General features: G+C 50.5%; 2 protein-coding genes across 4 annotated transcripts in view; one reads left to right on the top strand and one right to left on the bottom strand.

Moving 5' to 3' along the window:
* The window catches only part of RREB1 (ras responsive element binding protein 1), a 128135-nt gene that overhangs the window by 87589 nt on the left and 18408 nt on the right, over positions 1–22138 (bottom strand). The window lies entirely within an intron of this gene.
* LOC125135632 (basic proline-rich protein-like) overlaps positions 13805–22138 on the top strand; it is a 74018-nt gene continuing 65684 nt past the window's right edge. The window contains exon 1 of the mRNA XM_047795933.1: positions 13805–13920. Within this exon, the coding sequence (XP_047651889.1) occupies positions 13805–13920 (116 nt within the window). The remainder of the gene's footprint in view (positions 13921–22138) is intronic.

Below are 22138 nucleotides of genomic sequence, written 5' to 3'. Positions count from 1 at the left end.
CTCATGTGATTTCTGCAGGCCAACTCGCTCGGTTCATTTCTGCCATCATCACATTCATAATGAGAGAATCGAGCTATAAGTGAAGCACCGGGCGTTTATAAACACGACGCTTCACAGAGCCAAAAGTCCCCTTCCGTCACGGATACCCAAAGAGGTTTGTGGCTGCAGACTCCTTCCTATAGACTGCCCATGTGTCCCGGGTTTATGTGAGAGCATCGCAGGGCAGCTCTCTCCTCCGGGCCACCCCCCACAGTCACGGCCACCGTCTAGGTGCAGGACTGCAGCGTGCTTGTGGGCAAAGCTGCTCCCCTCGCACTCGACTCCTGCCGCCTCCTCCGACGTGCACCCAAGCTACTCGGCCAGGCCATGCAAATGTCCCAGCCCCATGATGTGCAGCTTCGATGCAGACCCGAGGCTATGACCCAAACCAGTTCTCGGCTAAGTGACTCCCAGGCCAGCACATCCCACGCATGCCGAGACTCACTCTCACCAAGGGATAGAGACGGCCGGAGCCCGGCTGCTCCGGGGGCTGGTGTGCAGACCGTGGGACTGCCCCAATCCCTGGGAGACAAGCAGGCATTGTCCACTTTTCCTTGAAATTGTGAAATCCCGGATAGGACCAGCGATCAAGTAACGCTTCAATCCTCCGACAACCTTAAATCAATCAATTCTTTCCCGTGGGTCTCGATGACCCCCTTTATAAATAAGCCATGTCCTGTAGAAGCCGTTTTAGTCGCCTTTTAAAGCAGACCCAGGGCACTTACTTCAAATGCGAGATTAGGATTACCCGAAGGGGGAAAAGCGTTCCCCCAAACCACGGACGCTATGGACCGAGATGCTCATAACTGCCCCACCAACTTCTGGCCTGCCTTTCCAGGACTCTGGGGGCATCAGAGTCCTGACTGAAAACAGGCTCCCTTGCTTCCTCCCTACCAACCTCCAAGCCCACGGATGAGCTCCCTGTGCCTATGATTCACGGAGGCTGAGCTCTGGGCAGCCAGCAGCTGCTCAAATCCATGCCTGGATGCTTCCTTCCCTGCACCTCCAGCCCCGCCATCCCCACCTCAACAGGTGTCCCTGCAGCCGGCCTACCCAGCAGATGCTCTAGGCACATCATCTCGACCAGCGCAAGGCGCTGGGGCAGCCCCACCGGCTCTCCCACAGGACACACGAGCTCTTGTACCCCGCAGACCTCCCTTCTCCATCCACACCCCAAAGAGTCAGCACGAGACTCGCTCCTTGCTTGTTGGGAAGTAATGGTTTGTGTTACTTTTCCATCAGCTGTGAGTATCTAACATCCAGAGCACTGGTTCTTATTTCTCATATGTAGTTCAGATCCATTTCCTTTTGCTGACAGGGTCACCAACATCTTAACCTTAAGAGAATACTTCCACCTTCAGCATGGCAATCAGGGAATCGTTTCCATGGACACCCAGAAGACCAAATTTCAAAATTAATTACCTCTTCAAAAAGAAACAATTTCTCTTAGTAAAAAGCCAAAACCCAAAACCAAGCAGAAAAGGCCACACCAACCATTTTGGGGGATTAACTAACATTATAGCAAATCTAAGTGCATAAAAGACTTAATTCACTACTGTTAGGAGATAATATGGGAGTACTTAAAATACACCTATGAGGGAGTTCCCTGGTGGTTTAGCAGGTTAAGGATCCAGCTTTGTCACTGCTGTGGCACAGGTTTGACCCCGGCCCCAGAACTTCCATATGCCACAGGCGTGGCCAATAAAGTAAAATAAAATGAAATGAAATACATCTGTGAGTATGATTATTAAAACTTAGGCCCAGCAATGCTCTATAGTTAAGCAGATAAAATCGAAATGCCTGAGAACTATTAGCAGGTACCAGCTGTCCTGGGGAGTTTTCAATTCTGGGATTGCCACGAAGTGTCCAAAAACACGTCACAATGCCAAGAAAGAGTTCTGGTGCCTCGCCATGGAGTGCCACAGGGGTCTCCATCCGTAAAACGGAGCTTCTGAGAATAAAATTAACAAGGAACCTAAAAAATACATAATCATCTCTGCCAAGTGAGCACATTTAATTAGGATTAGTCCTCCTGCCAGAGAAGCTATGCAGACGCGACTCCAGGTGACATGTTCAATTCTGGGCACAGACATGAACTGTGGAAGAATACTGAGTAAAATAAAGGCAAACTCATAAAAGCAGGCCAAGCGACCTCTAAAGTCTCTTCCAGCTCTAAATCCCACGGTTCTCAGAACAAGTCTATAGTTGGGGCTTGGGGGGGTTGGCGGAGGAACCACTCCTTCCTTTTACTCTTCTCATTTGATGACTTACAATTAAATTTTAATATTTACGTTTTGAGGCTTCCTTCACACTTGAAACTCCTTTTCTTTAATTTTACTTTTTTTTTTAATGGCTGCACCCTTGGCATATGGAAATTCCCAGGCCAGGGATCGAACCCATGCCTCCACAGCGACCTAAGCTGCTGCGGTCAGATTCTCGACCCGTGCCCCACAGCGGGAACTCCCGAAACGTCTTTTCTTTAGTGGCTCTGTCTTCCAGGGTATATATGACTTCCGTGGTGCCCGCCGGAGGGTCCTCTCTGGTCCCTACTTTAAAAACTCCAATTTCTGTGCATTATTTCGATTGAAAACATGGCAACTCACATCAGGAACGCAGAGGAACAAGCCGGTAATGGTACTGGAACATCGTTCGAATTTGTTCGTGAATCACTTTTTTTCCTGCAAATCTGGTGAAAATAAATCCTATTTTGGTATCCGGACACACGGGAAGGTTGATTTGACACATCAGGTTAACCCACTAAGCAGCTGCACATCACGGGGGGGGGGGAAAGCATGGAGAAGTTAATTTTCCATGTAAAACTCCTGCGTCTAAATCATTCTAAAGTATCTCTCAAACTTCCCCATCTTTGAAGCAGAGCCTGGTGAATCAACATATGATTAATCTAACCTTTTTGGGCGATGACTCAGGGTCACTACAATGAACAACTATTACACAAGGTGCCTTCTTCGCAAACGACCGTGCCAGCCTCCCCGTTCGGCCCTGCTCCCGCGCCACAAGGCCGCAGTCGGCCATGCTGGGTTTCCTTCGCTGAAACCTGTATCGCGGGCGTGTGGACCCACACGCAGTCGTAAGCAGTAACACGGAAGGCTCCTCTGCTCTCTTAGCCCGGGGTCCCCGGGGGGAAACAGCCACGCTGTGGGACTCTTCCCAGCTCATCCCTGACATTCTCTCTTGCTGCTCTCAGTGCGTCTCCTTCCGACGACGGCTGTTCTCCAGCCCCCCCCCCCCCCACACACCCCGCCCCCACCAATTCTGACCCCTAATTTCTTGTTGAAAACGGGAGACGAGGTAGTCAGGGCCATACCTGCAGGGAGAATGATGGCGCTCTAGTGTGGGCCTGAAAGGACCATCATGAGTCAAGGGTAGAAGCATTAATTAGCACGGGGACTTCCTATACCTGACTGGCTTCTGAAGCTTGACTTTGCTACCCCTACCCCCCAACACACACACACACACACACACCCTGCTAGTTCTCTGTCACTCACATGCTAAGTATTCGGGACCTGAGAATGCCAAATAAGTGATCTCCCCCCTAAGTGATACACTACTTTTGAGTCAACCGAATACTAGCTAAGCAAGCGCTGTTTCCATAACTGGTAGCTGGTACTCTGGCAGTACCCGAGCTCTTACTCTGAACATTATCCACCAAGCACTGTTAACAGCTTGCGATGAAATACACAGCCTGAAAAAAAAAAAAGTCCATTTCTTTTTTCTGGACTCTCTGATATTTTAAAGGAAGTTTTAACTTTGTACTACTTGGAACAATTCAGTTATGTAAGTTAAAGACATAAGGTTTTTAAAAAGATAAAGCACATAATGAACGTGCTTTAGAGACTTTAGTAAATAAGAAAACTGTCACTTTGTTCTTCAACTGCATTAGGAACTTCTCACACAAAGAGGCTTGATGGAGGCAGACAGAAAGGGGCTTATCAGCTTAAGAAACGGGAAGGATGGTACAATTAGCTGTCACACAGTCAGATATAATTCAGAACTCGGAGGAGGCCAGGGAAAGAAAACCCGGCAAGGAAGGTGCCCATCTGTCTCTTTCCATAACACCCGCATACATCCCAGCGGGGCACACCACCCTTTCTCCCAGGTAATACATGCAGCCTGAGAAGAAACGCAACAGCCTGTGGAGGCGGGAGGAGAGGAAGGAAAATGAGAGACGGAAAAGGAAGAAGTCTCTTATCTGAACCACAAATGCCTCCCGCTGCTCACTCCAACAAGCTGAAGTGCTATATCCTAGGTATTTGGGTGGGAGGGACCAACTGACCCAGCCCTGCCAAGTGCAAAAGGGCCGCCCCCGGTTCTGCGGAAAGCTGACGCCCTACCCGGGCACAGCACAGCGAAGGTGAAGTGGTGGAAACGCAGGAGGCGGCTTGGGGGGAGGCTCGGGAGGGTGTGGGGACGTGGGGTGCGAGAAAGCAGCTTCTCCACCGGCCCCCACGGTATCTGCTGCCCTCACAGTGGGAAAAGATGCTCCAAACCCAAGCAGCTGAGGACGGGGGACCATGAAATGCGAAACGTGTGTGGGGTGAAGGAGCCGAGGAAAAGCAGGGGTTTGATTCTAAAACAGATGTACCAAGAGAATCCAGTCTCCTCACGGGACAAGATGGTTTCCTGCGCTTTCGCAGGGCCAGACACACTGGGATCAGAAACATGTTTCGAGCAGCGTGAAGATGGAAAGAAAAAAGGCCCCTCTCCCTCCTCCCTCCAAAAGTGAAAAAAGACAGCTCGGGCGACACACCAGAAATAGCCGAGGCAGCTTCTAAGTGCCAGGATCTGTGCATCAGGAGCGGCTCCCCTGCAGCGCGTGTTATAGCGAGCTCCAGCCTGACTATATATGGTATGTTTACGGAGGCTCAGACACAAACACCACGCAGAACTGATGGCAGACCAGGCCTGGCTCTTAGAGAGCTCGGCTTCTCCGCGTTTACGGCCACGAGATAGCCCCTAAGTCCAAGCAGACTCCAGAGGCTTCCAGAAGCATCCTCTCACACTCACTGGCAGGGACTCCCCCTCGCTGCCCTCCACGTCCCCATCCCGACCTCGCCACCCCCCCCACCCCCGCCCTCCCCCCAGGCCATCCACCCCGCAGGCCCACAGAGGCATAAATGCACACTCAAGAATGTCTCTTTGAATGGGGCCTATGTTACATGACCAAGGGCACAGACCTGGGTTTCTCCAGAAACAGCTGGCAAGGCTGAGGCCTCTCAGCACAGCCTCCTCTTTGCCACAAAGTATTTTCATCACATCAAATGTCTTGCCCAGAGAGGGAAAGCCAGACACTGAAGTGGGGAGGGGGAGGGGAGCAAGGATAATGGGAAGATGTTTGAACGTCCTGGGAGAGGAGCAGGGGGTCGGAGGAGGAAGGAGAGAGAAGGAAAGGGGGGGAGAGGAGCAGAGGGGGAGGCTGCCCCACTGGCTTTAACAGTCTTGCCCAACCTGTTCTGCGGTGCGCTGGCTCGGTTAACTCCTTTCTGGCAAACGGATGCACACAGCAAGCCTTTCTTCTTCTTTCTGCCACAGCCTGGCTGCAGATTAAGGCCGACGTGAAGGCCTTAAATCCCAAAGAAAAGGGCTAAAGTCATGCCTGACTGGACTTGAACCCATCACCGGTACCAGGCAGCGGGAGACCTTCACTGTCGGCCCGCAGGCCGCCTGCTCTACCACCCTCCCAGGCCCCTGCACCTCCCGACTCCCCCCTGGCAAAGAGGGAAATGGAGGTTGGGTGCTGCCAACAGCTAAGTGGAGGTGAGGGTGAGTGAGGCCCAGTTTTCAGCCACTGGAACTAAGCACTCTGCCAGAAGGCAGCGAAAGTTGGTTTTCCTTCTTGTTGCTTTCTGCTTGACATGAGGCATTTATGGGGTTAACAGAGAGCTGCAGACCAGAATTTACCTGCTTAGCAACAGAAGCATCAACTAAGCCACATTGGTTGTTTTGACACAGGAAAAGCAGTTTCTACCTGGTGAAAATACCTGGTGATGTTTCAGTTGCCACTTTAAGCAACACACATATTAATCACAGGAGAAGGGCCGTCAGGAGACCACGGAAAAGGGAGAACAGTCCAAAGAGCTGCCCCTGCTCAAAGGTGCAGACCAAGAGCGAGCATGGAATCGCTGGACCAAGGAAGGAACACGTGCTCTAAAAGTTAGGAGCAGACTCCAGGTGGAGAAAACAGCTCCTGGAAACCCTAAAACCTGGGGTGACTTTCCCCTTAACTTGTCTGCAGCTGCTTAGTCAGTCTTTTTACCTCGACCTTCAAGCCTCTTCACAAAAAGACAGATTTGAAAAGGAAAGAACGTCATCTCACAAATGATTAGACTTTCTTCTTCTTCTTTTTTTTTTTTTGTCTTTTTGCCATTTCTTGAGCTGCTCCCTTGGCATATGGAGGTTCCCGGGATAGGGGTCTAATCGGAGCTGTAGCCATCGGCCTACACCACAGTCACAGCAACTTGGGATCTGAGCCATGTCTGCGACCTACACCACAGCTCACGGCAATGCCGGATCCATAACCCACTGAGCAAGGCCAGGGATCGAATCCACAACCTCATGGTTCCTAGTCAGGTTTGTTAACCACTGAGCCATGACAGGAACTCCTAGACTTTCTTCTTCAAACATACCTGCAGGTCTCGATTTTAACAAAACTGCAAGTTCGACCCAGAGGCTCTATATTCTCTATGTAAGAGACATGAATACAGTTCTAGAAACATGAATATTGATTTGAAAATTAACTACAGGAGTTCCCATCGTGGCTCAGTGGTTAACAAATCCGACTAGGAACCATGAGGTTTCGGGTTCGATCCCTGGCCTTGCTCAGTGTGGGTTAAGGATCCAGTGTTGCCGTGAGCTGTGGTGTAGGTCGCAGACACGGCTCGGATCCCACGTTGCTGTGGCTCTGGCATAGGCCAGTAGCTACAACTCTGATTAGACCCCCAGCTGGGGAACCTCCATATGCTGCAGGAAGTGGCCCTAGAAAAGGCAAAAAAAAAAAAGAAGAAAAGAAAATTAACTACAGAAAGCTTCTTCATTTTCAGCAAATGACTTTCATTTTTGGAAGCTCCAGGATGCCATGATTTAAAGGGTTGGTTGCTATAAGACATTTACTGCTATAACAGAAGTGTGTCTCGTGAACCAAGAAGGCCTAAAAGCAATTAGAACGAACAATTTGATCCAATTGTTGAATACGTAAAGCACAGCAGAAAATTGTTAATACATCCCTTTTACCTAAAATACAATAAAGTGTGAAAGAGAAACAATGCCAACGTATGTGTGTATACATATATATACACCACATATATAATTACAGGGCCCAAAAGAATGTACCTGTGAGAGAAACAAAACAGAAGTGAAGTTTTTAACATTAATGGTATCATTTTGGCAAATGACCCTATTTCAAGAAGAGAAAAGAATGATAACTTATAGTCATTTGTAATGATAACAGCCAAATACTCTAGAAAACCGCATCATACGGTTTGGGTTTAATAGCTTCCCTTAAAGCCTAAACTGAAGACAATACTTGATGACAAAGAGATTTTGTGTAAAGCTTACGCGATATGATGATCTAGGGAAAAAACAAACTTTTGAACTTCAAAGCCATTTAAAATAAAATTTCAAAGTCACATGGTTCTTTGATATTGTAAAACAAAAAAGCACGTATGCAAAAGCCACAGAAACGATCTCCTTTAATAAAGTAAAGCACTCGCTTTTATTCAGAACCCCTATACTAAGGGTTTGAGTAAATTAAACCATATTTCTGCAACTTACATTTGAAAAGTGTAAGCTGGGTCAAAGAAACTAGTGTGGCCAAAATGGTATTTAAAGCAAAAATCTGGCCTATGCAGAAGGGGAAGGGGGGGGGTTGAAAAGGAAAAAAAAGGCCCCAGTGATGCCCTCTGGTCGCAGGCAGAGTGGGCTGCAAGGCCAGTTGTATCTAGCAGTTGTGCTCCACACAACAAATGGTGCATTCATCAACTGCGAGAGCAGAGGCTGCTCAGAGGCTGTAAAGTCTGCACACGAAATGATGAGCGGCCGACTTTCCTGTTGTTTCCCAGTAAAGGAGTGAAAAAAAAGGCCGAATTCAGTTAGAAGCACAGGCTGTCTCTTCAGCTGTGGCAAAATGGTGAGCCAGAGGGTCTAGATAAAGAGGCCCGAGTAGCATCTACCCTCTTTCTAACAAGAGCTGGGCCTGATGATAATTGAGTAAACACCTCTACAGAAGATAATACCGCAGGAGCTGTGGGGTGGGGTGGGGCAGGGTGGGGGGAGAGCCAGCAGACACCAGAAGGAGCGTCCTCCCCCACCCTTTTCAACAACATGTTCGGCATCCCCAAATCCAGAGCCTCAGACCAAGAGATTAAACATCCGTTGCTGCATTACCTGTGACATAACCTCTCCACGGCCTTAACAAAAGAAACATCTGGTACCAGCTACTCAGCATCCCTGATAATTCTGTCAGAGAGCCAACTTCTTAAAAAATTAACTAGTGGCATTTACACCTGCCGGTGCAGCGGGCCTATCAGGGGTCTAGTACCCGGACAATATCTCGCTTAACAGGAAACTCAGGGTTGCAGCAAGCAACCATCAGGAGAACTTCAAGGTTCGTGAATCATTTTCTAACTCTACTTAAAAAAAACATATCCCAGTGGCTCAAATGTATTTGTTTGTCTCATCAGACATAAAGGTACAAGTACCACGTTTATAAATACAATTTTGAAAGCTTTATAAGGGTGTGCGTTAGCATTACCAGGGAAGCTTTTTCAGACTGACAAGCCCCAGTCTCACAACAGACCTCCTGAATTTGAAACCCCTTGTCTTAATCACTGTTTTGGATGCTGCAGCCCAGTGAAAAGTGATCACGAGAAGACACACCAAAAATGAGACAAATCACAGAGTGGCGGGCTCACCTGAAGCGGTCTGGGTACAAAGCTGCTCATGCAGGAGGGACCAAGGCTCCCAGGTGCAGGTGACAGTGCTCTGGGTGGGTGAGCAGGACACAGGATGGCACAGAGGCACAGGCAGGGGCCTCCCGCACGCCCACTGTGCCAGCTCAGAGCAGGGCCTGTGGGGGACACAGGGCATACTCAGCTGGGCGCCTGGTGGCAGGTGGCCTTTGGCCCCCAGGAGCCAAAAGCTCCAGGGCCTGAAGCAGAGCAAGGAGACAGTGCCCCAGCGCAATGGATTCATCACTATGTGACCACACGCCCCTGGGGGGTGGGGGGAGGGTTGGGGACAAGGGCCGGGAGTCTGCCCCCAGCACTGCTGGGAGGGGGGATTTAAAACTGGAAGCCGAGATGGCTTGTTTGGTTCTGCGCTGCCCCCGGGGCTCCATCCACAGAAGGTGGGTCACATGGGAAACACACAACAGCTGCCCAACATTCTGCAGAAAAGGAAGAAGACCAGGCCCAGGCCTGCAGAAGCTGCCCCCGTCCTCCCCCCAGCAACCCGGCTTCCCGCCAACGGCTGCATCCCTCCTCCTTGTCCTCCTCCTCCTCCCCTTGGTCCTCCTCCTCCTCTTCCTCCTCCTCCTCCTCCTCCAAAGGGCTCTGCGGACACTTTTTCAGCCACACGCCGTTCTCATTAAAGCCGTAACCGGCAGGTAAACCACCTGGGCAATGACTACAAAACGCGAGTGGGCACGCTCACGCCTACGCAAAACTTCTGGAAACTGAAAAGTGGTCTCAGGCTAAATGGCCTCAAACGGACACCAAAAAAAGGAAGGAAGCGAGGGCTTCACTCAGGGCGCACACATTTTCTAATCTCTGCCTGCGAGGAATCCAGTTCTTAACAACGAGCTCGGTTACTAAACGGGCTCTTCGAAGGCTCCGGCTCTTCGCGACATTGCCGCCCGGCCGCCGCGGGCCGAGGGAGCGCCTCAAGGTCTTCGTGGAAGCGACGCCGGAGCGGCCCACGGAAGGCGGCCCGAGCCCCGCCTCCGCCCCGCCCCTGCCGCCCGGCCGGCCAATCGGCGCCCGCCGCTCTGACTGACGGCCCCGCCGCCCGCTCAGCGGGCGGCCCCGCGCGGGCGCCGAGGTGGGCGGGGGGCGCGGAGGCCCGGGCTGGACCAGCGCCTCGCGACCCCGCCGCCCAGCCGTCGTCCGCCGGCGTCCCACTGGCCGCCGCGGCGCGACGGGCACGGGCGAGTCCCGGGACGACGGCCGCCGTGCTGTCTGCTGTGCGGACGCACTTCTGCTTAGACGGCCGGTGCGGGAAGGCTCCGCGGCCCGAGGAGGGCCGGCCACCCGGCCGCCTTCCGCCGCGTCCTCCCAGGCCCCTCCCCTGGGCCGCCGGGAGCCCAGGACCGCAACCCATCCTGACCGCCTCGAGACGGCTCCAGGGAGGGGACACGACCCCCGGGAGGGAGCAGTGCGCGCTTCGCAGCTCTCCTGGAGTTCGCACCGATGCCCAGGGGCAGCCTGCAGGGACGGGCAGGAAGAGGGTAATTCTTAGTGTCTTAACAACATGCAGATCCTTTTCAGTAAAAAGCAGCACAAATCACATTCCTATTTTTGGGAAGGAGACACAGGCGAAGATTTTGGAATCTTACATGATTTCTGGGACCAGCATGTTTACTCTGTATTTCATTCTAGCTGACTTAACTGTGCTAACTCTGGAAACGAAATTAGTGATCAGAGGACAAAATCCTAAAGAATCTTTAAGAAAGGGGGAAGGAAGGAAATCCCTGTAAGATCGGAGATCTTCAGAATTATCACAACGTATGCTCCAGGACTTTTTTGCTGGGACCTTGAGAACCTTTCGTCCTAGAGGGCAGTCCCGAGAATTTTTTTTTTTTTTAATGAAATGAAAGAAAACAATGTTTTAAAATCCCTTGCCTTGCCATTCGGGGAAAGCAATGAAAAATCTCTTTTAACCCTAGGACACAGAAAGGTCAAAGTGGCCTTGTCTTAGGCTTGCATAAACTGAAGAGAGAGAGGATACTCAAAGTGGGAAACTTGATGTCTTTTCCCTAAATTCTCAGTAATTTCTAAAAATTTAGTATCCGGCGTTGCTGTGAGCTGTGGCGTAGGTCGCAGATGGGGCTCGGATCTGACGCTGTGGGCTGTGGCTGTGCTGTAGGTCGGTGGCTTCAGCTCCAAATAACCCCCTAGCCTGGGAACCTCCATATGCCTCGGGTGAGGCCCTAAAAAGACAAAAAAATAATAAAAAAATAATAAAAGTAAAAATTCAACATCCATGTGACCTTGGACTCTCATTTTCCTCTGTCTCTTGCAGTACACTCTGCTAGCCATTCAGCACACTGCCAACCCTGATAAAAGTAGTTAATGTTTACTGAAACCTGCGCATGAACTGTACTAAACCTGATAGGAGTGAAAAGGCAAAGTTCTGTGAACAGCATCCATGCTCAATAAAATTAAAAAAAAAAAAAAAAAGTAGGTTGAGGACCAGGAAGGGAAGACTTTTTTTTTCTTTCTGAAATATTTGAACTTAAAATCTCTCCCTGATGAATAAGTCACTTGTACATCACCAAAATGATGATGTATAATCATTCATCTTTTTTGCTATCTTTCTGGAAAATCTGACATAAATGCCGTTCAACTATTGAACATTTTTCTACACTTTTCTTTCCAGACCTTAAAACTGAAACCAGTGTCTTTATAGCTCTTGTTCTCCCTGACTTTTCTGGGGGAGGCCCAGCTACCTGATCAGTAACCAGTTTTAATGAGACTTCTCTCAAACATTTATTCATTTGAATAGCTGCGTACAAGTTACCACCAAACTACATTTCATGCAAAAATAAATGTAATAGCCTGGGAACCATGGTATGACCCTAAAAAGACCAAAAATAATAATAATAATAATAATTTTTTTAATGGGTATCGTTTAATGTTTTCTTCCCTTGACTCTTTTTCAAATGTAAAAACATATTCATTTCAATCTAATCACACCTTTAATTCTAACATTTCTCATACCCTTACCTTTAAGTATACTGTATATTTCAGAACTTATGACAGGCTGTCTTTTTCTCCCATCACCTCCGTTAAAAGACTGTTTCAACTTACACACATACACACACAAGAACAGGATGCTCTCAGGTGTCGAAAGCCAACTTTCTCTCTCCCCACCCCCCCCCCCCTTTGCTTAAAGGGCAGCAATAGAACCAGTCACCTTGGAAACAAACATCACCCAGTGTTTGCAGAACAAACAATGGTACCTTTTCAGCCAGTACCAGGCAGGCAGGCCAAGGGGCAGCCGGGCAATTCTGGGCCGCCCAGGAGTGTTAACATATTGCATTCATTCAGGGCACGAAAAAGTAGCTCAGTACTGAAAATGAGGGGGTGTCAAATGTGTGACCCTTTGGCTAGAAACCACAGACAAAGCAAGAAGGTTGGAAGTCAAATACGGCTACCCCCAGTTAGAATCTTCTGTTATTTTTGGAAATGTTTTACATACCTCATGAATAAGGTAAACTGCATTGTTGTCACTGAGAATTACCTTCTCCAGCAACTAGGAAGGAGCTGAAAATCTTTAAAAAAAAAAAAAAAAAGGTCCATCTAATTACCCCACCATGTCATCTTTCTTTTACTACACCACTAAACGTTGGTTTTTAAAATGTGGATCGCTTGGCACGTTAACCCACCTCATGCATTTCTAGCGGTGATAAAGAAATCTGACTTGAAGCTAGAAAACTGAGCGTCAATTTTTTAAAGAACAGTGCCAAACAGACACAGGACTGCATAAGGGCCCTAGATAACATAACCACTCTTCTGACCTTGGAGAACAACAATTAACTAAACTTTCACTTAATACAGACTTGACAAAGGCTAATCACTTGGGGTAGCTCAAGTGCGGGGAGCGTCTGTCGTTGTTTTGAAAAAGCGGAGAGTTAATTTAGAAAATACACGTGTTCTTCAGATCCTTCGGAATGTAGTTTTTAAATGGTCGGGGTAAGGAAGAGAGTCCTTCTCATCCTGGGTGTGAGCTGACGTCTTCCTTGTCACCAATTAAAAGAGGAGGCTAGGCCCAAACTGAATTATTTGGACAGGAGTTTGATGTCAGTTAAACACCACAGTAACTGGCATTTTCTATCAACTCCAGACCCAGGGACAAAGGCCTAATTAACATGGACCAACATGCAGCTTAAACTGGAGAAGTGCCTGTCCTTTTCCTTTCTTTTCTTCTTCCCCCCAAGATTTAGGTCTTTAACACCCTTGAGCTAAAGTGCACAAAGAGTGTCTAAATGCCATCTGACGGGAGGTGTCAAAGTCTAATTAACTAATGCTTTTTTTGCAGCGACAGTAAATCAGTTCACATTATTAATCTTCCTGCCTGGGCCTCAGGGTGGGAGGGAGGCTATTGAAAGGGAGCTAAACGGTTATACTGGATGCCCTTGGAAATGAAAAGGAACCCTGCGAGCGAGGACCAGTCATCCTAAAAAACCATGGAGAAATCCTTAAAAATACCACCGCTGGGCGTAGCACCCACCGATCCTCTAAAAACTGAAGCTGCAGCCCCAGGGCAGGGAGAGGAAGAGAGGGAGTCTTCTCCCATATCCTCTCCTTCCAGCATCCGAGAGCAGCAGGCGCCGGGGAAAGCAGAACTAGAGCCGGCATCCTTGGGTTTGTAGAAGGCCCAACAAAGCCTGCCACTGAGAGCAGCTTGGGCAGGTGACTCCCACCGTCTGGCCAGGGAGGCTGCTTTCAGTTTACCAGGAAAACAACAATCTTAGCACGTGGCTGCTCAGTTTTACCCGCCTGCACTTTCCTGCCTAGTCAATGCTCCCGCAATGTCCACGCACGTGGTGCCCAGGTCAGCACACCCTGAGCGTGCGGGCACCTTCCCCGAGGGCCAGCATCTGAAGGGGAAAAGCCCGCATCCAGGCGCCTTCCGAACCACCGCCTGGTCTGTACCGGAAACACGGCAGGGACTGCCGGCAGCCCCTCCTCGCTCTGCTCTGGGTCCCCACCCGGCCCCCCTCCCTGCACCCCACTCCAGAAGGGGGCTCCTTCCCCAGTGGCCCGGGAGGCAGGGGGAGGCCCTCCCCGAGCATCCCCCCTCCCCTTCCTGCCTCCTCCTGGGCTTCCCTGGTCCCGGGGGCAGGAAGCGACCCAGGGTGAAGGTCCCCAGCCGCTTCCTCCATCTTCTCAAAGAGCATCTCAAAGAGGCAGCGCTGGGCAGGAAGGAAAAGAAGGCGGCCCAGGTGTCGGGTGGCTTTATCCCCTCCTCGGAGTTTCTGTTTCCCTGTCCCCTCTCTGAAGGGGAGGGGAAGGGATGCATACCTCTTCATGCAATTCTGTGGGAAACACCAACAGGTCTGATTCGCGAAGTGCCTTTACAACCACCAGAGAGCAAAGCACTCCTGAAAGCACCAAACCTTTTGGGTTTTGTCCGTCTGTTTGTTTTTTGGCTGTGCCCATGGCAAACAAAAGTTCCCAGGCCAGGGACTGAACCTGAGCCACCGCAGTGCCAAGGCCGATCCTTCACCAGTAGGCCAGCAGGAAACTCCCATTTTTTTTTTGAATAAAGATACTGATGCGGTACTAGATTGACATGTCTTTAGAGAATGTTCTTCACTACTCTGTGCACCACGATGCCTAAAAATCACCTTTGCCCAGTTCACAAAGCAAGGCAGGTTCAGGGGAAACTTTATTCGCCATTGTCTCCAGGTCGGGGCCTAGCCAACGGCACCTGCATCCGCTGCCTTTTAAAAATTCGATTTTAAACTGAAATCCTTAAGATATAATGCTTCTATTTTCTTTTTCAAAAAGAATGACTAACGTGTATGAGACCAAGGCAAGGGCAGGTGCTCATGGAGTCACCTTTCCCATCAAACCTCTCGTAGAATTCTCTTCCAGAATTGTGAAACTGCTCTGGAATTCCTGAAATGATGTGTGGACCGTTCTCTCCCCCCTGGAAACCCTTGTGAGGTCAGCACCCATCGAAAGTGCCCATGGCCCTCCAAGGGGACTTGGGAGCCTTGTCGTGGGACGGGCACCGGCCCGGGGCAGTAGCGGCCCCATTGTACTGATGGCCACAGCCCTGTCACTGAGGTCAGCTGATGTGAATCACATGCCCCGCTCCCCCCATCCGCTGAAAGTAATTCTTCCACATCGGGCCCCGCTGATGAGGTCTCGAGGGTGCAGCCTGCTTTGCTGAGGAATTGCTGAAGATTTGCTAGGGCAACTTGGAGAGGCTACAGAAGCTTGAAACAGAAGATGTGAACATTTTTTGAGAACACACAGACACCACGTAAAACAAGCAGCATACCTGGCTCCCCACCCCGCCTCCTGACAAAGGTGGTCACTCTGCTTTTCCTCCCGCAGACAATACGGAGACACATCAGACACCAGGCAGCTGCTTCTCCCACCCGTATGGGGGAGGGGAGGGGTTAAGCGTGCTAGAACCCTGTTCTCAGAGCCCAGGACTAGTATTACAAGCATCACTGTTGAATAACAAGGATTAAGAGGGGAGAAAAAACAAAAAGAACTAGCTAAGGTTTTTGAGGAAAGTCTTACTCCACAGGCAGGTTTTTTGGCTGCTGCCCTGCCTTAAAGAAGCTTTCAGGACGCTCAGAATTTCCCTCGTTTTAGGGTATTTTTCCTTTATATAAGAGGACAATAGCTTCTCGCCGCACAAAGTTTCTTTCTGTGTGCTTTCACTGATTAAAAAGGGGAAAAAAAATGCAACCTGGGGGCATCCTTCTGTCACCTCTGAAGAATATGATAAAAGAGACAGCGCCTGTTATACAGACCGAGGCACAGCGTGCAAACTCTCGGCATTTACCGTAACCAGGGCTGGGCTGGGGTTTAGGGCCCTCGTCTCCCAGCTGACACATCCAGCCCTCTCTCTAGTGAATCGCATGAAACTCATGAAAAGAGCCAGAGCAGACATTTCACGAGGCTCGCTGAAATGGTTCTGATTCAAGGAGTTCCCTGCATGGCTCAGAGGAAACAAACTCGACGGATACCCACGAGGGTGCAGGTTCCATCCCTGGCCTCGCTCAGTGGGTTAAGGATCCCGGGTTGCTGTGGCTATCTATGGCTGCGCTGTAGGCTGGCAGCTGCAACTCCAATTCCACCCCCAGCCTAAGAACGTCCATGGGCCGCAGGTGCGGCCCTAAAAAGCCAAAAAAAAAAAGAAATATTTCTGCTTCAAGGCGCTTCTCTGCCAGCATTCCTTTCTCTGAGAGGATGGGGAGAACGAGGTAGGTGTGCACCGCTGGAAACCTTAGCAGTGAGCGTGGGGGGAGCCAAATGCAACTCCCTCATTTGTCATTTCAAGGCCCTGGGAGCCTCTCCACCCACACAGGGGAGTTAGCGAATTCCACCTGCCCTTCAGAACTGAGCCGCCGGCTGTCTTCCCAGCAGCAGGCCCTGGAGTGATTCACAAGCAGGCTCTAGCTCCCTCTCCGGGCAGGGGCCTCTCAGGAGCTACTTCGGAGGGTCCCCTGATCCCTATGGCCTTCGAGCCTCTACACACCTAGCAAATCGTCCACAGGCTTGTGCTGTGATTACTGGGCAAGTTCTGAAGATGCTGTTGGACTTAATAAAAAATTCCCCTAACTTTTTGTCAGAGCCGCTCCATGGAGTCTAAAAACAGAAAGTATGCTTTTGCTCAGGCAACATTTTTTTACATGACAAGAAAATCAGAAAAGATTGAGAATACCTGCGCTATGCTGGCCAAACAACAGGACACTGGTCACAGCAAAACCACCACATAAAAATCCACCCGCAGGTAAATAACACATCACAGCAGCCCTTAACAATCGACACAGGGTGCCACACCGGATGGAACACACCACACCTCCTCTTGAGAGCACCCGACCCTTTAGAAGGGCTTTTTGAATTGCCCAGTTTGCTTTTCATGGGCGATTCTTGTCTGTTTGGAGCAATAAGATGACCGATTACAAGCCAATCAAAAAGTAAATGGGGGGGGGGACACGTTAGGAGTCTAGGATTAACATCTACACACTATTATTCATAAGAGAGAGAAACAACGGAGACCGACCGTAGGAGTTCCCATCGTGGCGCAGTGGTTAACGAATCCGACTGGGAACCACGACTGTAGAGCACAGGGAACTGTGTTCAATAACTTACAGTGGAAAATAATCTAAAAAAGAATACCTAGGTACATATATGTATAACTGAATCACTTTGCTGTACACCTGAAACTACCACAACACTGTAAATCAACTATACTTTAATTAAAAACCTAGGATCAGTGCGAGTCCAGGGAATGCAAAATAAAACATTCACCTATAATGCCCCTTAAATGACGCCACATCAAAATACAGTGATTTTCTTTCTTTCTTCCTTCCTTTTTCTGTCTTTGAGAGCCGCACCCACGGCATATGGACGTTCCCAGACTAGGGGTCGAATTGGAGCTGCAGCCGCCGGCCTACACCACAGCCACAGCAATGCAGGATCCGAGCCACATCTGCGACCTACACCACAGCTCAGGGCAACGCCAGATCCTTAACCCACCGAGCAAGGCCAGGGATCAAACCTGCATCCTCATGGACACTAGGTGGGTTCGTTCCCGCTGAGCCACGACGGGAACGCCTATAGTGATTTTCATGTCAAAGAATATTTGCATACATCAGCAAATACTTATCACATTAAATTTTTAACAGGTACAGTATAATTTAAAGGCATATACAAAAACGGGCTCTTTATTGTCCACCAATGTAACAAATCCGATTTCTGTACTAAGCGTAGGTACCCAGAGGAAGGCGGTGTACCGTAAGGTGATACGTGACTCATGAAAGTAAATAATTTTACTTTCTTTCCCTTTGGGCTTTTTCAGCTTTTTCTTCCTTTGTGTTCATTTAGAATTTTGCTGTTTGGTAAACAGGAGTTCAATGTGCAAAAAAAATAAAAATGGGAAAAACCATTTTTAATACTTAGGGTGGTGGATGCAACCTGCCCACTAACATCCTCCCCAGGAATAATGGTGGCTCCACCACACCCGTGCTCAGACACCCCTCCGCGCCCTGAACACACAACTCCGGGCACCTGGACTGGGCAGCGCTGCTGACACTGAAGAGAGTCCAACAGGCAAGACGGAGGCTCCCCCCAGCCCCGCCCCTGCATCTGTCCAGGCCTGACCTTCCTCAGCCGTAAACTGAGGCAGGGGGAGGATCTGACCTGGACAAGGGTCCTCGAGGCCCCTTCCGGTACAAGAGCCTGATGGGAAACAGAGAAGATGCAAATACACTTGAACCTCGCCAGGCAGGACCACGTGCCCAGGAGGGGCTGAAACGGATTCCACCCAGTTTCCCACTTCTGTGGCGTCATAGATCCAGCGCAGGCAAAGACAGCCACGTGAGACGAATAAAACACGTTGGACCATCCTGGCGGCTGGCGCATTTTCAGCTCAGCTAAGCAGTACAGCACCCCTGCCCCCAAAGGAAGGCAAAGGCAAAGGCAGACCAGGGGCTTGAAACAAGCAGTGCGACGGCGCCGGCGACAGCAAACGCTGATGTGAACCAGTAAGGATCAGTGTTTTCTACCCCAGGGCTAACATCTGATTACTCCCTACTTTTTTTTTTTTTCTTGCATAAAAAAAGGTCTTGCTGAAAAAAATCAAGAGCGCGAGAGGTGTGACCGGCAGGAGTTATTTGTGCCTGTGGGCAAGTCACCCAACCGCTCAGTCTGAACATCTCCACCTAGACTGGGGTAAAATGACCTGCCTCGTTCTTTCTTTCATTCATTCACTCACTCATTCGTTCACTCATTCATTCGTGGTGACTGAGCACCCAGGCTGTGCCAGGCAGACGTAGGTGCCTGGGGTCACAGGAGCACAAATACAAAAAGGAGCAAGAAGCCCTCATGGAACTTATATTCTGGTACAAGGAAAACAGATAATAAACAGGGAGGGGTGCTTGATAAACACTAGCTCCCTTTCCCCCTTTCAGAATGGGCGTTCCTGTCATGGCGCAGCGGAAAGGAATCCGACTGGGAACCATGGGGTTGCGCGTTCGATCCCTGGTCCCGCTCAGTGGGTTAAGAATCCGGTGTTGCTGTGAGCTGTGGTGTAGGTCAAAGGACGCGGCTCGGGTTCTGAGCTGCCGTGGCTGTGGTGTAGGCCGGCAGCTATAACTCTGATTCAATCCCTAGCCTGGGAACCTCCATATGCCTCGGGTGCGGCCCTAAAAAGCAAAAATAAAAAAATCAAAAGAAACAAAAAGGTGGAAAACAGAAAACAAATCCCATAGAAGCCATCAGCTCTAACTCAGCACCAGACTAGAAAGTTTCACCTAATCAACAAATAGAGAAGAGCAGAGCCAGGGCCCTTGTACAGGAGGACACAGCCTGGGCTCAAAGTCACTTACGCTGGAGCGGCCCCGGGCAAGTTATTTACACACTCTCAGCCTCAGCTTCCCCATCAGGAGATAACGACGACCTCCTAAGGTCGAGCGAACACTCTGCAGAGATGCAAACTGGACAACGACACCAGCCTGGTGGGGCTGCAGCGGGGTTTATGGCGATAATGCAGAAAAGGCTTTCACAGGAAGGCAGGTCATGGTACAGAGTCGCTTCTTCAAAATGCTAGGAACACCAGCGCAAGGGAGGCGGCCAGGAGGCGCCCCCAGGCCAGAGGTCAAAAGACAGCAGAGCTGGGGAGGCCAGGCCAGGGCTCCAGGAGCCTCGGAGAGTGCATTCCTTCTGGCACAGGGGCTGCGGTGTCCCCAGCCCCTCAGATTCAGGCAGCTCAGGACAGCTTTGGGGCTGATACAACAGTGGAACAGCCAAGATTTGTTTGTCTTTTTTAGGGCCACACCTGCCGCATGTGGAAGTTTCCAGGCTGGGGGTGGATCGGAGCTGCAGCTGCCAGCCTACGCCACAGCCAGAGCAATGCAGGATCCAAGCCAGGTCTGTGACCTACACCACAGCTCACGGCAACGCTGGATCCTTAACCCACTGAGCAAGGCCAGGGATCAAACCTGCGTCCTCGCAGATACTAGTGGTGTTCTTAACCCGCTGGGCCACAACGGGAACTCCCACAACAGCCAAGACTTGAAACCTGGATGTGGGGAAGAGTCGGCAGCCTGAACCTGGGCTGTGACACCTGGGACCAGGGGCAGACACGCTCACACATCTCAGGACACACGTGTGCCAGGAAAGTCTTTCCACTGCTAACATATAAACCAAAACGCCAACATTATAAGCATGATTCAGGTATGAGAGGGCAAACCCCGGAAAGAGACAGGCCAGACCATAAGGGGCTGAACCCGAACCTCCCATGTCTAAACGGGAACCCGGTCTCCTGCTGCCCCGTGCGCGCTTCCTACCACGGCACCCTCTCGGGTCACTATTTCAGGAGCTGCTAACTAGGAAGTCGAATCTTAAGCCAGAGTGTATGAGTCAGCTTTTCAACAGGTCTATGGCTGTGAAGAAAGCAAAGCCTCCTCCTGGGGGAGGGGAGGGAGTGGGATGGACGGGAGTTTGGGGTCAGTAGATGCCAACAATTCCATTTAGAAAGGATAAGACATGAGGTCCTGCTGTACAGCACGGGAAACTACATCCAATCTCCTGGGAAAGACCGAGATGGAAGAATGTAATTAAAGAATGTACCTGATGCCGGAGTTCCCATCGTGGTGCAGCAGGAACGAGGTTTCGGGTTCGATCCCTGGCCTTGCTCAGTGGGTTAAGGATCCCGTGTTGCCGTGAGCTGTGGTGTAGGTCGCAGATGTGGCTCGGATCCGGCGTTGCAGTGGCTCTGGCGTAGGCCAGCGGTGACAACTCTGATTCAACCCCTAGCCTGGGAACCTCCATATGCTGTGGGTGTGGCCCTAAAAAGCAGAAAAAAAAAAAAAAGAATGTGTACATGAATTTATCACTGAGTCACTCGACTGTACAGCAGAGACGGGTGCACTGAAATTAACTAACCTTTAATAAAAAATAATTTTTTTTAAGTAATACATGGGAGTTCCTGCTGTGGCACAGTGGGTTAAGAATCTGACTGCAGCAGCTCGGGTCACTGCAGAGGTGTGGGTTCAACCCCTGGCCTAGCTCCGTGGGTCAAAGGATCTGGTGTTGCTGCAGTTGTGACGGAGGTCACAGCTGTGGCTCGGATTCAATTCCTGGTCTGGGAACCTCCCTATACTATGGGTGTGGCCATAAAAAAAAAAAGGAATACCTGCTCATAATAACAAGAAAGGAAAAGGAGGGAGGAGATAGAGTGGGAGCCCCCCAGGGAGGGCCCCCCCCCCGCCCCGCGCCCCCTGTGTGTGGACACAGCTCGGTGGCCCTGGGCAATCCAGACTCACCTGAGGGCTGCGTGGCTCACCCCAAACCAGCCGTGAAGGAGTCTCAGCAGCCAAGAGCCACAGCCGTGGTCAAGGGGCCTTTGGAGGCTGTCGTCAAAACCTCCCCACGTCTCCTGTCACCTCCCCGATCAAAGTCTTGGGACTCCCTCCCACATATGAGGCCAAGTCCAGTTTGGCTGCACCCCCACCCCACTTCAGGGAGCCCTCCAACCCCACCACCCTCCAACACACGATCCTAACCCCAAATTACACCCAAACCTCCACAGCCAGCCTGCCCCGCCCACCAGGAGGGCAGCCTTCCCACGGGGGTGTCGCTGGGGGCCACCCACACTCCATCCCATCCTGACCTAATGTAAACTCCCAAAGGCGAGAGTCACACCCCCTAGGCCTAAACCCAATCTCTCGCTCTTTTTTTTAGGGCCACACCCACAACATATGGAAGTTCCCAGGCTAGGGGTCAGCCAATGGCTTACACCACAGCCACAGCAACCCAGATCCGAGCCACATCTGCAACCTACACCACAGCTCAGGGCAAGGCCAGATCCTTAACCCACTGAGCGAGGCCAGGGATCAAACCTGTGTCCTCATGGATGCTAGTCAGGCTCTTAACCTGCTGGAGCCACAACGGGAGCTCCCTAAACCCAGTCTCTTAAATGTGGTGCCGTTCAGGTAGTGTGTTAGGCTCAAATGCCAACAAACTGTTAAAGAATCAAGACGAATGAAACCAGGCATCAGAACCACGGGACTAGAACCCTCCAGGTACCCAGCGAGAGAGTCCATGTTACAAAAGAATGCCCTGTGGACTGTGGCCTCGGCCTACTGTGGCAGGCTGACAGTGGCTGCATGATC

Source organism: Phacochoerus africanus, chromosome 9, assembly GCF_016906955.1.
Source record: "Phacochoerus africanus isolate WHEZ1 chromosome 9, ROS_Pafr_v1, whole genome shotgun sequence".
NCBI lineage: Eukaryota > Metazoa > Chordata > Mammalia > Artiodactyla > Suidae > Phacochoerus > Phacochoerus africanus.
Note: the sequence above shows the minus strand (reverse complement) of the source record. Positions and strands in the feature narration are given on the sequence as shown.